Here is a 16,826-nt window from a genome sequence, read left to right as displayed (position 1 = left end):
CTTAAGCTTTCGTGGGCTAGAACCCACTTCATCAGATGCATGGAGTGGAAAATACAGTAGCAAGTGTGTATGTATATATATTGGCCAAACTGGACAGTCTCTACACAAAAGAATACTGCGTATTCGTAGTATTCTTTTGGGTACAGACTGTCCAGTTTGGCCAATGTACATGAGCAACAAACCCGGATGCCAACTCTGTCTGGTACCCAGAAGTCACCTACTACAAAACAGGCCCAATAAAGAAAGTAACAGCCACTAGCCATCACCTACAGCCCCCAACTAAAACCTCTGCAGCGCATCATCAAGGATCTACAACCTATCCTGAAGGACAATTCCTCACTCTCACAGACCTAGGGAGACAGGCCAGTTCTCGCTTACAGACAGCCCCCAAACCTGAAGCAAATACTCACCAGCAACCACACACCACACAACAAAAACACTATCCCAGGAACCTATCCTTGCCACAAAGCCTGTTGCCAACTCTGCCCACATATCGATTCAAGGGACACCATCATAGGACCTAATCCCATCAGCCACACCATCAAGGGCTCGTTTACCTGCACACCTACCAATGTGATATATGATGACATGTGCCTGCAATGCCCCTCTGCCATGTACATTGGCCAAACCGGACAGTCTCTACGCGAAAGAATAAATGGACACAAATCTGACATCAGGAATTATAACATTCAAAAACCAGTAGGAGAACATTCCAATCTCCCTGGTCACTCAATAACAGACTTAAAAGTGGCAATTCTTCAACAAAAATACTTCAAAAACAGACTCCAACGAGAAACTGCAGAACTGCAATTAATTTGCAAACTGGACACCATCAAATTAGGCCTGAATAAAGACTGGGAGTGGATGGGTCATTACAAAAATTAATTTCCCCCTACTGTTACTTACACCTTCTTGTCAACTGTTTGAAATGGGCCATCCTCATTACCACTACAAAAGTGATTTTTCCTCCCTTGGTATTCTGCTGTTAATTGAATTGTCCCATTAGCACTGACCCCGCACTTGGTAAGGCAACTCCCATCTTTTCATGTACTATGTATATACCTGCTACTGTATTTTCCACTCCATGCATCTGATGAAGTGGGCTGTAGACCACGAAAGCTTATTTCCAAATAAATTTGTTGGTCTCTAATGTGTCACAAGGACTTCTCGTTGTTGTTTTTTAGAAGAATTTAAGGAGTTGATAATATGAGTAAATAGGTAAATAGGACTAATCCCCTGAGATGGGATATTAGATGGATGGGATCTGAGTTACCCAGGAAAGAATTTTCTGTAGTATCTGGCTGGTGAATCATGCCCATATGCTTAGGGTTTAGCTGATTGCCATATTTGGGGTCGGGAAGGAATTTTGCTCCAGGGCAGATTGGAGAGGCCCTGGAGGTTTTTCGCCTTCCTCTGTAGCATGGGGCATGGGTGACTTGAGGGAGGCTTCTCTGCTCCTTTAAGTCTTTAAACCATGATTTAAGGACTTCAATAACTCAGACATAGGTGAGGTTTTTCATAGGAGTGGGTGGGTGAGATTCTGTGGCTTGCGCTGTGCAGGAGGTCGGACTAGATGATCAGAATGGTCCCTTCTGACCTTAGTATCTATGAATCTATGAAGTCATCAGAAGAAGTCAGAGGAGACAGAGTTTAACAGAAAGGTAATTAGATAGTTTAGAGCATCCAACCTATGGGTGTTCACAGGGGAGCTAGCATGTAGCAGGACTAAAAGATATGCAGTAGTGAGGTATGTGAGTGGTTGTGTTTCCAGTAGGCTTCAGGTTCTGTGGTGTTCACAGCCTATCATTTGGCAGGTGTTAGAATCTGTTCAATATTTTGCTTTGATTTAACTCTTGGTTTGTCAAAGTTGAAGTGCCATTTACATTGCACCAGATTTCTTAGAAAACTTCATCCTTTGTTCCACTGTGAAACAAAAACAAATTTTGAAACCTCTGAATTTGCCATGAAATGGAATAGTCCTCCAGTCAGCTCTTGTGTTAAGCATAAGTATTAAAGAGATCCCATTTTTCTTCTTATTATACTAACCAATAGGCAGCAAAAATAAAATTATTATTGCAGAGGGAAGACAGCAATTAAAAGAGGGTTTTTCAGAGCTATATTCTACACTTTTGCAAGTTCTTATTTAATAGTTAAATTGATGGATGTGTTCTTGTTGAAGAAATGGTGAAACTGCACCCTCAGAAATCTGAAAGTTCACTTGGGAAAATGCAAACATTTATGATCATATAAAACGGCATACTGTTTTTGAAAAATATGTATAAACTTTTATCATCATCATCCTTTATGGTATACACTATAGACATGGCCACATTTTCCAATAACTTCCCCTTGACACTATCTACATTATTCAGAGTATGATGCTTGTGATTAATATTCTTTTTAAGTTTCATTCATTTAAATTCTGTTAGTATTTAGCTGACTTCTTTCTCATTTAGACATAAATTATTACAATCACACAAAATAAATACTCCTATGAGTCAATGATGGCAAGTAGCAGGAATATTACATAAGATTATGGATAGTCAGTGTCATCATCTTATTCTGATTTGTTCTCTTCTGTGTTGTAAATTAGCTGTTTCTGGTTTAAACACAGGTACAATGACTAACCACTTTGCATTTTGTCAACAGAGTATAATATACTTTACAGCAAATTCACCCAAAATCTCACACTGGATAAAAGATGAATCAATCCAGAAGACACTACAGCCTTATGCCAAATGGCATTACATTGAACGTGACCTTGCAATGTTCAACATTAACATTGATGAGGACTATGTTCCATGTCTTCAAGGAATAACGAGAGCTAGCTTCTGCAGTGTTTATCTTGACTGGATTCAGTACTGTGCTGGAAAAAGAAGGGAGGTAAGTTACTCTTCTGTTGACTCAAGAATAATACAAGTCTAAACTGTACAGCATAACACTGTGGGAAAATGTATGTTTTTGTACAATAGAAAAATGTTTGTAGAGAATATTATAATGAAAATATGAGTGAAAGACATTCCAAAGGGAATCTTTGAATTTTGAACAGTTTTCTTTGAATACGCTTCCCCCACCATCATTAGTTTTGTTCTCTGCAGTAATCCTGCATTTACACCTTTTCAGAAAATATTATTGCTTTTCGTTAGGGAGAGTCCCACTGAAGGAATACCAGAGATAGGGTCAGAATGCCCAAATTATCATCATTTCAATTCTTTAGGCCCAATGCAAAATATGATTGCAAATTTAGAAAAAATACCATTCCAGTGACACATGGGTAAAACCTTCAACTGCTAAAGAAGTATTCCATTTATCCAAGAGCACAGGTCAAATCTGAGAAGTCCTCGTACAAATCTGACACGTTATTGCAAAACTGTGGAAAATTACCATTCAACTCTAGAAAGCAAAGTGGGAGCTTACAGTTACCTGTTCTTACATTCGCAAAAAAGAAAAGGCGTACTTGTGGCACCTTAGAGACTAACAAATTTATTTGAGCATAAGCTTTCATGAGCTGCAGCTCACTTCATCGGATGCATTTGATTTATATAAATCTCCCCACTGTATTTTCCACCGACTGCATCCGATGAAGTGAGCTGTAGCTCACGAAAGCTGATGCTCAAATAAATTTGTTAGTCTCTAAGGTGCCACAAGTACTCCTTTTCTTTTTTGCGAATACAGACTAACACGGCTGCTACTCTGAAACCTGTTCTTACATTCTGAGCCCTCAGATAATGGATGTTCAGCCAATCCCAACTAAAATGCATCATTATATTTCAGTGGGATTCTGTTGACAGCACAAAGAGTAAAATAGAGTCAGAGACATGCACATTTTATTGAGTATACTCAGATTATTGATGACAGCACAAATAAATCACCAACACAGTTTTTTCACCCATCGCATCATATTATTTGTGCACTTGGTTTTGTTGATTTGCACGTTCCATTGCTGCCACTGTCCACAAGTTTAGCTCTTCCTTGACTCTTAATACTCCTCCTCCCATCTGTCATGTCTGTAAACCTACCTATCACTGCTTCCACACTATTTCCCATCTAGATACTACTTTGATTCCAGTTCCATTGAATTTCTCCCCTGTGCCTTCATCTGCTTCTGCTTTCACCTTGACTATTATTTTTAAATCTCTCCCTGGACTTTCTGTACTCTCTCTCACAGAACTTATTTCTTTCTCTATTCTTCTGTCTGCTTTCTGCTCTCATTTAGCACTTACACTGCCAAGTGCTGAGCATCTGTTGGGAGGTGCTAAGCTGTTGAGTTGAAGGGACATTCATCACCTCCCAAGAGAGATGCTCAGTCCTTCTCAGGGTTGGGCCCTTTGACCCTGCCTCCTCTCCCATTTGTAATGCAAGGACATTCTCCTCTATTTCTTGACATCTGAGACAACTTTCCTAGATTTTTCTGCTTCATCAATACTCCACCTCTCTTTAAATATTTAAATCTTGGAATATTTCTGCTCTCCATCTTAACTTGTTTCTCCCTCCCTTATTGTTAAGTGCTTTAATTATTTTCTCCATACAGTTGTTGAGATTTTCAAAATTTATTGATTTATAATGCAGTTTCCATTGAAGTTGATGGGACTTGGGCATCCAAATCCTCTTGGTGGCCTTGGAAACCCTACCAAATGTCTCTACACAACTGTTCTCTGCAATTTGCATCTCTCTTGTATTTTTTAATACTGTGAAACATGTTGTGAAACTGTTTGTGTGGAAGATGCTGTATAAAATAGAGCTGCACTGCATTGCACAGCTCTGAAGATCAGTGTACTTTATAGAGGGAATTGCAAAATGTTTGATCAGTTTCAGGAACAAAGTAAGGGCAACAAGAAGAATTCATCAATGTATGAGCTGAAGCAGAGCAAAATTTAAACTCCTGGTATATAATTTCCCTTCTGTGTGACATCAAGCTTTTTGGAAGAGTTGTAGAAAAGGGCCTGCTGAGGTGGTGAATGTAAAGGAAATGGTTTGACCACTTGTCGAAATGTGATGTCATTGTCATCATTGATATAACTGATGATGTCAGTCACTAAAGGCCCAATCTTGCAGATCGTCTCAGAGACAGATTGTGCTTCTAAGATCTGAACACAGTATGGATTTCAGACACATCCTGCTTCCCATGTGGAAACGGATGTATTCACTCCTCAATGATGCTCATCAACCTCTTTCCAAGACTCTGATCACTAAAGCACAAACCCTGGGATCCAGCCAACTCATATTAAAACTTCTTGTTTCCAGCCATTACGCTAAATGAGCTTTCATTTGTTTAACAGCAGACCCTTAGTCATGATGATCATCCTTCCTATTCTGTTTAATTGCACAGCAGAGTGCTTTGTTTGAGTATAGTTACATGACAGCATAAGTCTTATGAATTTAGTCATGCGTGGATCTATTTTAATTATGGGATTGTCGTAACACTTTTTTATAAGGTTGCATGTAGAACTAACACACTGTCCTTAAACCTTTGCAGCATCTGGATAGTGATGAGGATTCTCCTTTAGTAACTCTTTCCTTTGCCCTGTGTATTCTGGGTAGAAGAGCTTTGGGAACAGCAGCCCACAATATGGCCATCAGGTAATTTCTAGAAATGTAGTAAAAGCTTTCCAGGGACTCAGGAGTTTCCTTGTCTTAAAATGAGATGTTTGGCTCTTTCACATATTTTGAAAGTTAAAATGTCATTAGATCAGAGACAACGGCTATTTCATCCATAAATTAATTTTAAACTCTGTCCTTGACCACCTTTTGTCTCTGTAACATGTACATAATGAATATTACGGGTTTTTTTATTTAACAAAATAAAATCATACATGGCAGAGTAATTATTCATTGTAGGTTGAATCTTGACGTGAGATACTGCAACGATAACCTTCTCAAAAGGGCAAGAAGCTGCTAAATTGTCTGGCAGTTGACCTGTCAGTAGAGGGTTGCAACGAGACATGGATTCATAGGCTAAATAATAAATCTGTAGGCTTCCTGGGTTCAACAGAGCTGTGTTCCCTTTTGTTGTGCAATAGGATGACTTGATGGAGCTTTGTGGTGACCCAGAGCCTGAGGATCCAGCTCCAGAGCATGTACCTCAGCTCATTCTTCTCCACTTCTATATGTTGTTTCAAAACACTTCTCTTTGAGAGATGGGTTCAGTTTGCATTATGCTTGGCCCAGGTATAGGACTCTCTTCATCTCCCACCTTCACTAGTGAATCTGGTTTATTTGGCTCTTGATAGTTTGTGTTTTATGATGTCTTAATTATTGTTATTCAGCCTGAGCAGCTTGGAAATATAAAAGGTGCTTTATAAATAAAATTATTGCTACTTCAACGGGGTATGAGGTTTGAGCTGATTCTATCCATATCAAGGATATTTGAATCACCCAGGGAAACAAGTCACAGCCTCTGTTCTAAATACCAGTGTTGCATGATTAGGAGAGTGATGTTGCTTGTTAAATAGATACAGTTGCCTGGAAAAGTAGTAGGATCGTTGATTTCTAAAGGAATGTCTTGGATTTATGGGGACTAAATGGACACAAAGACAATGACAAAAGGTCCACACCCTTTACACTTCTTAGACTTAGAAGATATTTGAATGGAGTGAGCAAGGGACCACTTAAATAGCAGAAAGGCATACCCTCAGACAAAGGAATCCTAGTCTTAGAGCTCCAAAAAAATCTCATTTAGAGTAAATTCAGCATTAGGGCAATGACTACTAGGTATCCCCTAGGTAGCAGATTGTAGGCAAGCAATGTGCTCTAGGGGAAAAAAAAAATTAAGCTGAGACTACCGATGATATACACCATGTTCATTCTGCTGTTATCTCATCCTTCCCATTGGTCTGTTTTTGTCCACTTTTTGAATCCTATCAGAAATGTAAAGAGACAAGGTGGGTGAGGTTATAGCTTTTATTGGACCAACTTGTGTTGGGAAGAGGCACAAGTTTTTGAGCTCACACAGAGCTCTTATTCGGGTCTAGAAAAGATACTCTCATGAATAGAAGTTGGTCCAATAAAAGATATTACCTCACCCACCTTGCCTCTCTAATATCCTGGAACTGACATGGCTACAACAACACTGCATAAACTTAGATAGTAAGCTGTCTGAGACAAGGACTGTCTGTATACTTCTTTCTCTATAGTGCCTAGCACAACAAGGCCATGATCCTTGGCTGGGGCCCTTAGGCTCTACTGGAATACAAACAATATATTATTACAACTTGTGAAGGTCTTGGAATATAAGACCTACAGATAGCAAGACAAAGGCAAAAGGTTGGTGCTGAAACAAACTGACACATTAAATATTGACAATCATTGGAGCTGGTGGTACTAATATAAGACTATATCTGTACTAGCGTGTTTGTCCTGTAACTTGATCTAATTCCATCCGTTTTGCAGGGTTTTTTTTGCCCCATCACCATACATTCTAAATGTCTCACAGTCTTTAATGTATTTATCCTCACAACTGCTCTGTAAGTTGGGCAATGCTATTATCCCCATTTTACAGATGGGGAATTGAGGCACGGAGAGGTTAAATTATTTGACCAGGGTCACACAGGAAGTCTGTGGCAATTGCTAATTAACTCAAGGTAGCTAACAGGATTGTAAAGTCTACTGTAGACCCTCTACAATGTGTGTTTCTGCGTGTGGTTCACCCTGCCATGAGTCTTGATGAACCACAAAGAGGAACACGCATTTGTGGAAAGCCTACTCGAATTCACAAGTTTTTTCTGAATATCTATACTAACATTGACAGTTAATTTGTGCTAATTGGCAATCAATTAGCTCAAGTTACAGCATGACCAAAAACTCTTCTGTAGACTCACCCTAAGGCTATGTCTATATATACTTGTATTACTTTGAAAGCATTTTATCTTATAAGTCTGTCCCTTCTCAAGATAAAACAATCCTTTAAATATTTGTTTTAGCTTTCTTATCTTTATTTGAGATGTCTATAAAGTCTGCTTTTATGTCTTCCTCTTTGAGCCAATTACTCAAAACATTCATGGCCCACATTGCTTATTTCTCAGTGTGTTGTTTTTCCCTGCTTTCTTGAGAGGTTTCTTTTTCTCATCTCTATTAACATCTGCATGCTCCCTTGCTGTTTTAACTTTATTTTGGATTGGGTTGACTTTTTTTCTTTTTGCTTTTAACCACTCAAATTAATGTGATTTTTAGTAAGAGAGCAATATTCCAGTCTCTCCCAAAATTACACTATTTTCTCTGCGAATCTAATTTTAGAATATGTGGACTTTGTGGAAAAACTGATGTGCACTGATGAGATTTTCAGGGAAAAGATTAAAGCAGTCTTGGTCTGTGCCTACCAATAGATATACCACCCTGATGAGGGCATTAGAAATGCATATATAAATACCAGTAAAGCTGCCTAAAAGCATTGCTATAGAGCTGTTACCCTCAGGGACTGAAATCTCCATTACTGTGCATCAGCACTATAACAAAGGCAACTACAGCCTGGATGGTTAGTAGATAAATGGAGTGGCTGCCAATAATATCTTTGCTACTGCAAATAGATAATTTTATCTCAATCTTCCCTAAGTTTAATATAGAGAGAATACTGCAGGTAAGGTTCATTACCTGCAAAGGCTTTTGTGCACATTTTAATTGTGACCACTGGAGGTAGGTACTAGATACCCACACACACAGAAGCATTACCAGCTAATTGGATGTCTCTCTTCCTGAGCCTACTTCATACTTAACAATACCTTTCTTGGGAGGTGGGAGAAGCATATACATGAGATATGGAGTAGCCATGTGGTTGTACAACTATATCAGTATTATGATGATTTTGTTGTCCCCTTATAGATATTTTGGTACCTCCAATTAAGTTTGTGTCTTTCATTTTAGTAAGATTGTACTAATGAGCTGACCAATGTTGTCCACAATAGTACCTTGCAAGGGTATGTGTTAACAAAAAAAAGGGCTTAAAATGAGACTTAAGATAGTTTTGCCAATATCTTCTTTGCTACCACCTCACAAGACACTTCCCTAGAAGCCTTTCACTTAGCCTATCTTTTAAATTCATAAATCTCATAATAAACTCAGAATCTCTCAGAATAGATTTTTTAAACAATGAAGCCTACTACCAAAATCCAGGCTATGGAATGACTCATCTGGAACATAGGTCTTAGGGCCATGTTGAAATAATATATCTCTGTCTTTGAGGGTCCTTTTTAATAAGAAGTACATAGAGATGAACTGAAGAAAAGGTCAGAATAAAGTATATATGGCTGTTATAGGAACTCTGAGAAAAACAAAGCTAAAATTGGTACCAAGGTGGGAATATTTCCCTGTTGACATCAAGGCTGTTACCAACAAAGAAAACTACAGATCCACTCTCTTCTGCACCAAGCATAGTTCTTATCATATTTATCATGTTTACTACTTGAAACAGTGTCACAAGTTGTTGGGAACACAAAGAAGCCAGCATTCAATGAAACTCATATAGTAATATACCCAAATTATACTGGCATTGTATTAGTGTTGAGACTTTTTGTCTACTCAAAGAAACAATGTTGAGGACTTGGATTGGATTGCAGTGCTGTATTAAAACAAACTGAGGGAAGAGGAGGTAGGACAAGTATGCATTTGATACTGGAGGACACAGATAAATTCTTTGCCATGGGAAAGGCAAAAATTCAGCCCTTTTCCATGGAAGTACGTCAGGGCATATTGCCGATCTCATTGGATTAAGGTGTTTTATTTTTTAAATTAGTTTGTGTTTGGTGCACAGATTACTTTCAAATGGGTAATAGTTGGTAAACGTAGACCAAGGTGTGTGTTAGTGGTGTATAAAATGACTAAAGGGACTTAGCCCCAATTTGTAAGAGATCAGGATCACTAAAACATTCTCTGCCATGTCCAAATGCTAAAAGATTATGTATGGGCTTTCTTTGATTTAGATACAATCATAGGTAGGGTGTTCAGAAATAACTTTGGACCTCTACTTGTACTTTCCATTGTGCTATAAAGTAACACAGTAGAATCTTCCCCTTCTGTGATCCCTGTCTACATACTTTCTAGAGGTTCACTATGAATTCCCATTAGGAAAACCTGAGGTAGTCAGGATTGTAGAGTGCTAGCTCTTTCTATTCAGTAGACCTCATGGGAGGAGGCACAGAATTCTGCCAGATGTGAATGAATCAGTAGAGAATCTGTGAAGCTAATGTATATACTGTTTGGGCTATATTCTAATCTCTGTTACACTGGTGTAAATCTGAAGTAATTCCATTGATTGCAGCAAAATTACTTTGGATTTACACTAGTGTAAATAGCCCTTTATGTGACTTAGGGAGTGCTGAGCATGCTGGTACTTTACAAAAAATAATAATGGAAAAGTAGTGTTCAAAAAGCTGTGTTGAGCTGTACATGCTTACATCAAAATGGAAGTTTACACAGTGTATGTAAACTATCAATTTACACTCATTTACACAAGATTTTTGTCTAATCTATTAATCAGTAAATGTTATTGTGTAAACCAAGGTTTTAAATCTTCTTATATAATGTATGTAAATAATTTTTCAGTGTGCCTGTTCATGTAAATGTCATTACAACCCCAGCATTAATACTAGATTACACAATAAATTTACTCATTAAGGAAGCAGAACATTGCTATGCAAATCACATATGCTCTTAAATTGTATTTAGGAAGCATCTTGCACATCTCAGCAGGGTAATTTGAAGAATGACATCATATTACCATTAGTTTATTCAGGTGTAAAAGTCATTTTTCATTTAGTGTAGCGGGTTTTGTGCATGAGAGTTAAAAAAAAGAAAGAAATATGTTCATTAATCCTTCAAAAAGAAAAAAAGTCTACATTTTAGAATCTTTAATATAAATTTGGACTCTGGGAAAATTCCAGATATGTCAATGTCTTCCAGTAAAAAGTCCCCAAGTGTCATTGTTTTGGAGAAGGTGTGAGGACCAGATATCTGCTGAAGATTAAGAAAAACAAAACAGTATTTTGTAATCCAGAAAATAAGAAATAGATTCATAGATACTAAGGTCAGAAGGGACCATTCTGATCATCTAGTCCGACTTCCTGCACAGCGCAGGCCACAGAATCTCACCCACCCACTCCTACAAAAAAACCTCACCTATGTCTGAGCTATTGAAGTCCTTAAATCGTGGTTTAAAGACTTCAAGGAGCAGAGAAGCCTCCCTCAAGTCACCTATGCCCTATGCTACAGAGGAGGGCGAAAAACCTCCAGGGCCTCTCCAATCTGCCCTGGAGGAAAATTCCTTCCTGACCCCAAATATGGCAATCAGCTAAACCCTGAGCATATGGGCAAGATTCACCAGCCAGATACTACAGAAAATTCTTTCCTGGGTAACTCAGATCCCATCCATCTAATATCCCATCTCAGGGGATTAGTCCTATTTACCCTGAATATTTAAAGATCAATTACTTACCAAAATCCCATTATACCATCTCCTCCATAAACTTATCGAGTAGAATCTTAAAACCAGAAAGATCTTTTGCCCCCACTGCTTCCCTTGGAAGGCTATTCCAAAACTTCACTCCTCTGATGGTTAGAAACCTTCGTCTGATTTCAAGTCTAATCTTCCTGGTGGCCAGTTTATACCTATTTGTTCTTGTGTCCACATTGATGCTGAGCTTAAATAATTCCTCTCCCTCTCCTGTATTTATCCCTCTGATATATTTATAGAGAGCAATCATATCTCCCTTCAACCTTCTTTTAGTTAGGCTAAACAAGCCAAGCTCCTTAAGTCTCCTTTCATAAGACAAGTTTTCCATTCCTCGGATCATCCTAGTAGCCCTTCTGCGTACCTGCTCCATTTTGATTTCATCCTTTTTAAACATGGGAGACCAGAACTGCACACAGTATTCTAGGTGAGGTCTCACCAGTGCCTTGTATAATGGTACTAAAACCTCCGTATCCCTACTGGAAATGCCTCTCCTGATGCATCCCAAAACCACATTAGCTTTTTTCACAGCCATATCACACTGGCAGCTCATAGTCATCCTATGATCAACCAATACTCCAAGGTCCTTCTCCTCTTCCGTTACTTCTAATTGATGCGTCCCCAAATTATAACTAAAATTCTTGTTATTAATCCCTAAATGCGTAACCTTACACTTCTCACTATTAAATTTCATCCTATTACTATTACTCCAGTTTACAAGGTCATCCAGATCCTCCTGTATAATATCCCGATCCTTCTCTGAATTGGCAATACCTCCCAGCTTTGTATCATCTGCAAACTTTATTAGCACACTCCTACTTTTTGTGCCAAGGTCAGTAATAAAAAGATTGGTCCCAAAACCGATCCCTGAGGAACTCCACTGGTAACCTCCCTCCAACCTGACAGTTCTCCTTTCAGTAGGACCCGTTGCAGTCTCCCCTTTAACCAATTCCTTATCCACCTTTTGATGTTCATATTGATCCCCATCTTCTCCAATTTAACTAATAATTCCCCATGTGGCACGGTATCAAATGCCTTACTGAAATCTAGGTAAATTAGATCCACTGCATTTCCTTTATCTAAAAAATCTGTTACTTTTTCAAAAAAGGAGATTAGGTTGGTTTGGCACGATCTACCTTTTGTAAAACCATGTTGTATTTTGTCCCATTTACCATTGACTTCAATGTCCTTAACTAATTTCTCCTTCACAATTTTTTCCAGGACCTTGCATACTACAGATGTCAAACTAACTGGCCTGTAGTTACCCAGATCACTTTTTTTTCCTTTCTTAAAAATAGGAACTATATTAGCAATTCTCCAATCATTCGGCACTACTCCTGAGTTTATAGATTCATTAAAAATTCTTGCTAATGGGCTTGCAATTTCAGGTGCCAATTCCTTTAATATTCTTGGATGAAGATTATCTGGGCCCCCTGATTTAGTCCCATTAAGCTGTTTCAGTTTTGCTTCTACCTCAGATATGGTAATATCTACCTCCATATCCTCATTCCCATTTGTCATGCTACCATTATCCCTAAGATCCTCTTTAGCCTTATTAAAGACTGAGGCAAAGTATTTGTTTAAATATTGGACCATGCCTAGATTATCTTTAACCTCCACTCCATCCTCAATGTTTAGCAGCCCCACTTCTTCTTTCTTAGTTTTCTTCTTATTTATATGGCTATAGAACCTTTTACTATTGGTTTTAATTCCCTTTGCAAGGTCCAACTCTACTCAACTTTTAGCCTCTCTCACTTTATCCCTACATGTTCTGACCTCAATTAGGTAGCTTTCCTTGCTGATCCCTCCCATCTTCCACTCCCTGTATGCTTTCTGCTTCTTCTTAATCACCTCTCTAAGATGCTTGCTCATCCAGCTTGGTCTACAACTCCTTCCTATGAATTTTTTCCCCTTTCTTGGGATACAGGCTTCTGATAGCTTCTGCAGCTTTGATTTAAAGTAATCCCAGGCCTCCTCTACCTTTAGATCCATAAGTTCTTCAGTCCAATCCACTTCCCTAACTAATTTCCTTAATTTTTGAAAGTCAGCCCTTTTGAAATCAAAAACCCTAGTTGCAAATTTATTTTTGTTAATCCTTCCATTTAGTTTGAACTGAATTAGCTCATGATCACTTGAGCCAAGATTGTCCCCTACAACCATTTCTTCTATGAGGTCCTCGCTACTCACCAAAATTAAATCTAAAATGGCATCCCCTCTAGTCGGTTCAGCAACTACTTGATGAAGGAATCCATCAGCTATCGCATCTAGGAAAATCTGAGCCCTATTATTATTACTAGCACTGGTCCTCCAGTCTATATCTGGGAAGTTAAAGTCTCCCATGATCATGCAGTTTCCATTAGTATTTACTTTATTAAAGACATTAAAAAGGGCTCTATCCATATCCAAATTAGATCCCGGAGGTCTATAGCACACCCCAAGCACTATCGTAGGAGAGGCTTTACTAGTTTTCTTCCCCAATGTAATTTTTGCCCAGATGGACTCTGTCTTATCCATTGCATCGCTTCTTATTTCTTTACATTCTACCTCATCATTGATATACATTGCTACTCCACCACCTTTACCTTTATTTCTGTCTTTCCTAAAGAGCACATACCCTTCAATACCTGTAGTCCAGTCATGACTACTATTCCACCATGTTTCTGTTATCCCTATAATATCTGGTTTCACTTCCTGCACCAGTAGCTCTAGTTTCTCCATTTTGTTACCTAGGCTCCTCGCATTGGTGTACAAACATCTTAATTTTTGCTGTTTGGCCTCGCTCACATTTTGTACCCTATTAGGCACAGTCATTCTACAGCCAGTATAACCTATTAGACTAGTATCCACACCGCCCTCGCTCCTTATATACATTCTCCTACCCACAGCTGTATCCTTTCTTACTTCGTCTTCTTCCCTCTCAATGCTAAAATCTGGCGTGGAGATTACCTGGACATCTCCCAACCATCTCCCCCTAATTCCTAGTTTAAAGCTCTCTTTATCAGTTGTGCCAGCCTTGATCCTAGAAGTCTATTTCCTTCCCTACTCAGATGAAGTCCATCCCGAGAGAACTGTCCTCTATCTGTGAAGGCCTCCCAGTGGCCATACATCCCAAAGCCCTCCTTATAGCACCACTGCCTAAGCCATCTGTTGACAGTCATAATCTTGTCACACCTTTGTTGCCCTTCTCTAGGAACAGGCAGGATCCCACTAAACATCACCTGAGCCTCAATTTCCTTAAGCGTCTTCCCCAGCCTAGCATAGTCTCCCTTAATACTTTCCAGCGAGAATCTAGCCGTATCATTTGTTCCCACATGAAGGATAATTAGGGGATTCTTTCCCGCTCCCTGTAGGATCCTTTTCAACCTCAGGTCTACATCCCGTATCTTAGCACCTGAAAGACAGCACACCCTTCTATTCTCTGGATCAGCTCTAGTTACAGGCCTGTCTATTCTTCTCAATAAAGAGTCCCCTATCACATAGACCTGCCTTTTGCTGGTGACAGTGCTATTCTCCAGTCTCTCCCCTGTTCCCTCTGGCTGCAAGTTCTTTCCATTCCTATTTTCCCTTATAATCCTCTTCAACCCATCCTGTATCCTCGTGGGGCGCATATTTGGTGTAGTCTCCCTTGACTCTTCCCCTTTTCCTATAGGACTAGCCTCTCTTCTCTTCTTCCTTACCCTTCCACCTTCAACAAGTACCTGCTGAGCCCCTTCTTCATTTTCCAACTCTGCAAACCTGTTCCTAAGCTCTATTTCTCCTTCACTAGCCCGTCTTTTCCTCTGCCTGGTTCTTTTAGTCACATGCTTCCACTGACCACTTTCCTCACCCAGTCTCCCCTCAAAATTCCCCAGCCCTGCTTCCATCTGTGAGTCTGAGATTTTCCCTTCAGATACCTCATATCTTTGCTCCATCATTTGCTCAAACCCCTTCCTAAACTCAACGAGACTTTCCACCTGCATCTCCAAAGCTCGGATCTTTTCCTCCATCAGCTCTATCAGACGGCATTTCATGCAGAAAAAACTCTTACTGGTTGATCCCTCCAGGATCATGTACATAGCACAGCTTCCACATCCAGTCATCCTCAATGTGTCTTCCACTACAGGAGTCACTCCCACAGCTGCCTCCATATCTGTCATCGCCTTCCTACCTAAGTCCTGTTAATCTGGGAAACACAAGCCACACCAAAAAGACCACCCCCTTCTCCTCCAACAGAACTTCCACTCAAACTCCCCTGTTTACAGCTGTTTGCTAGCTCCTGTGCCGCTGCAGCTGTCTGTGAGATGAGATAGCCCTGAAATTAACTGGGTTCCTCGAACTTTGAGGACTGGATTCTTGGGTCTGCAGAGTTCATTTTGTGCTGCTTTACTCCACCCAGCTGGAGATTCCCCCTGGAGAATTCCTCTGTGCAGGGGAATCTCTGGCTCCAGTAAAGCTGGTGGAGGCAGCTGGCTCTGCTCCATGATCTGTGACCACCACCGCCATCTGGGCTGCACTGCCTATCATAAGGGGGAAAGAGGTAGGGGAGGGGAGGCACAATGAAGCAAGACTCCACTATGCCTTTAAAGATGTTACAGGTAGATTAAAGCAGCCCCTCTGTGGCTTTGTCTGCCAAGGCTGAATAGAGCAGAATCAGAGAGCCATGATCAGCTCACTGTCAGCACACCCATCTTTGCTATGCTCCAGCTCTGGACTGGTGCAAGTGGAGAGTTCAGTCCTAAATTTCTTTTAGTGCATGTATCATTGTGATTTCTCTCAGTTTAATCTACTTTCTCTTGAGGCTTTAAATGAGATTACCCTAAAGGACAGTGCAGGTCTAGTGCAGAGGGCAAGTGAAGGAAGGATAGGATAAGAAGTAGAGGATAATGTTTTTAAACTAAACAGAACAGAATAAGGGGCACACGTTTTGCTATCTGTTACATTTGTGTATATTCCCATTGGGGTAAATAGGATTTGCATTTGTATAAATGATGGACGAATCTGGCCCATGATGTTTTTATAACTCTATGATACTACCAAATAATTGTTAAGTCCCTGTTGATAAAATATATTGTCTAATGATAATACATGTAGATTTCTTTTTTAAAAAATGTACCTAGTATGAAACTTTGAGGTTCCAGAAAGTAACGGGACAGAATTGTTGACTATTCACCATTATAACTTTTACTGTTGTTAAAACTGTAAAGTAAATTAATCCACAAAGGCTTTGTCTAAAATCTATAGGATGTGTGTATTCTGTTATAGATGTTTGTGAACAATTCCCATGAATGCAAATGGGAGTTACATATACTCATTGAAGCAAAGTAAGCCCTTAGCTAATAATATTTTAGGATCCAAAATATCCCATGCAGCTGATAGAAGTAAATGTGTCTAGCACAGCAGAAAAGATATC

The 16,826-nt window shown here is 39.4% G+C and overlaps 1 protein-coding gene across 1 annotated transcript in view; it reads left to right on the top strand.

Moving 5' to 3' along the window:
* PCNX2 (pecanex 2) overlaps positions 1-16,826 on the top strand; it is a 250,569-nt gene that overhangs the window by 214,145 nt on the left and 19,598 nt on the right. The window contains 2 exon segments of the mRNA XM_043511376.1: positions 2,650-2,883; positions 5,477-5,580. Coding sequence (XP_043367311.1) covers positions 2,650-2,883; positions 5,477-5,580 — 338 coding nt within the window.

This window comes from Dermochelys coriacea, chromosome 3 (assembly GCF_009764565.3).
Source record: "Dermochelys coriacea isolate rDerCor1 chromosome 3, rDerCor1.pri.v4, whole genome shotgun sequence".
Lineage (NCBI taxonomy): Eukaryota > Metazoa > Chordata > Testudines > Dermochelyidae > Dermochelys > Dermochelys coriacea.
The sequence above is the reverse complement of the archived record's forward strand: the minus strand, read 5'-3'. Positions and strand labels throughout refer to the sequence as shown.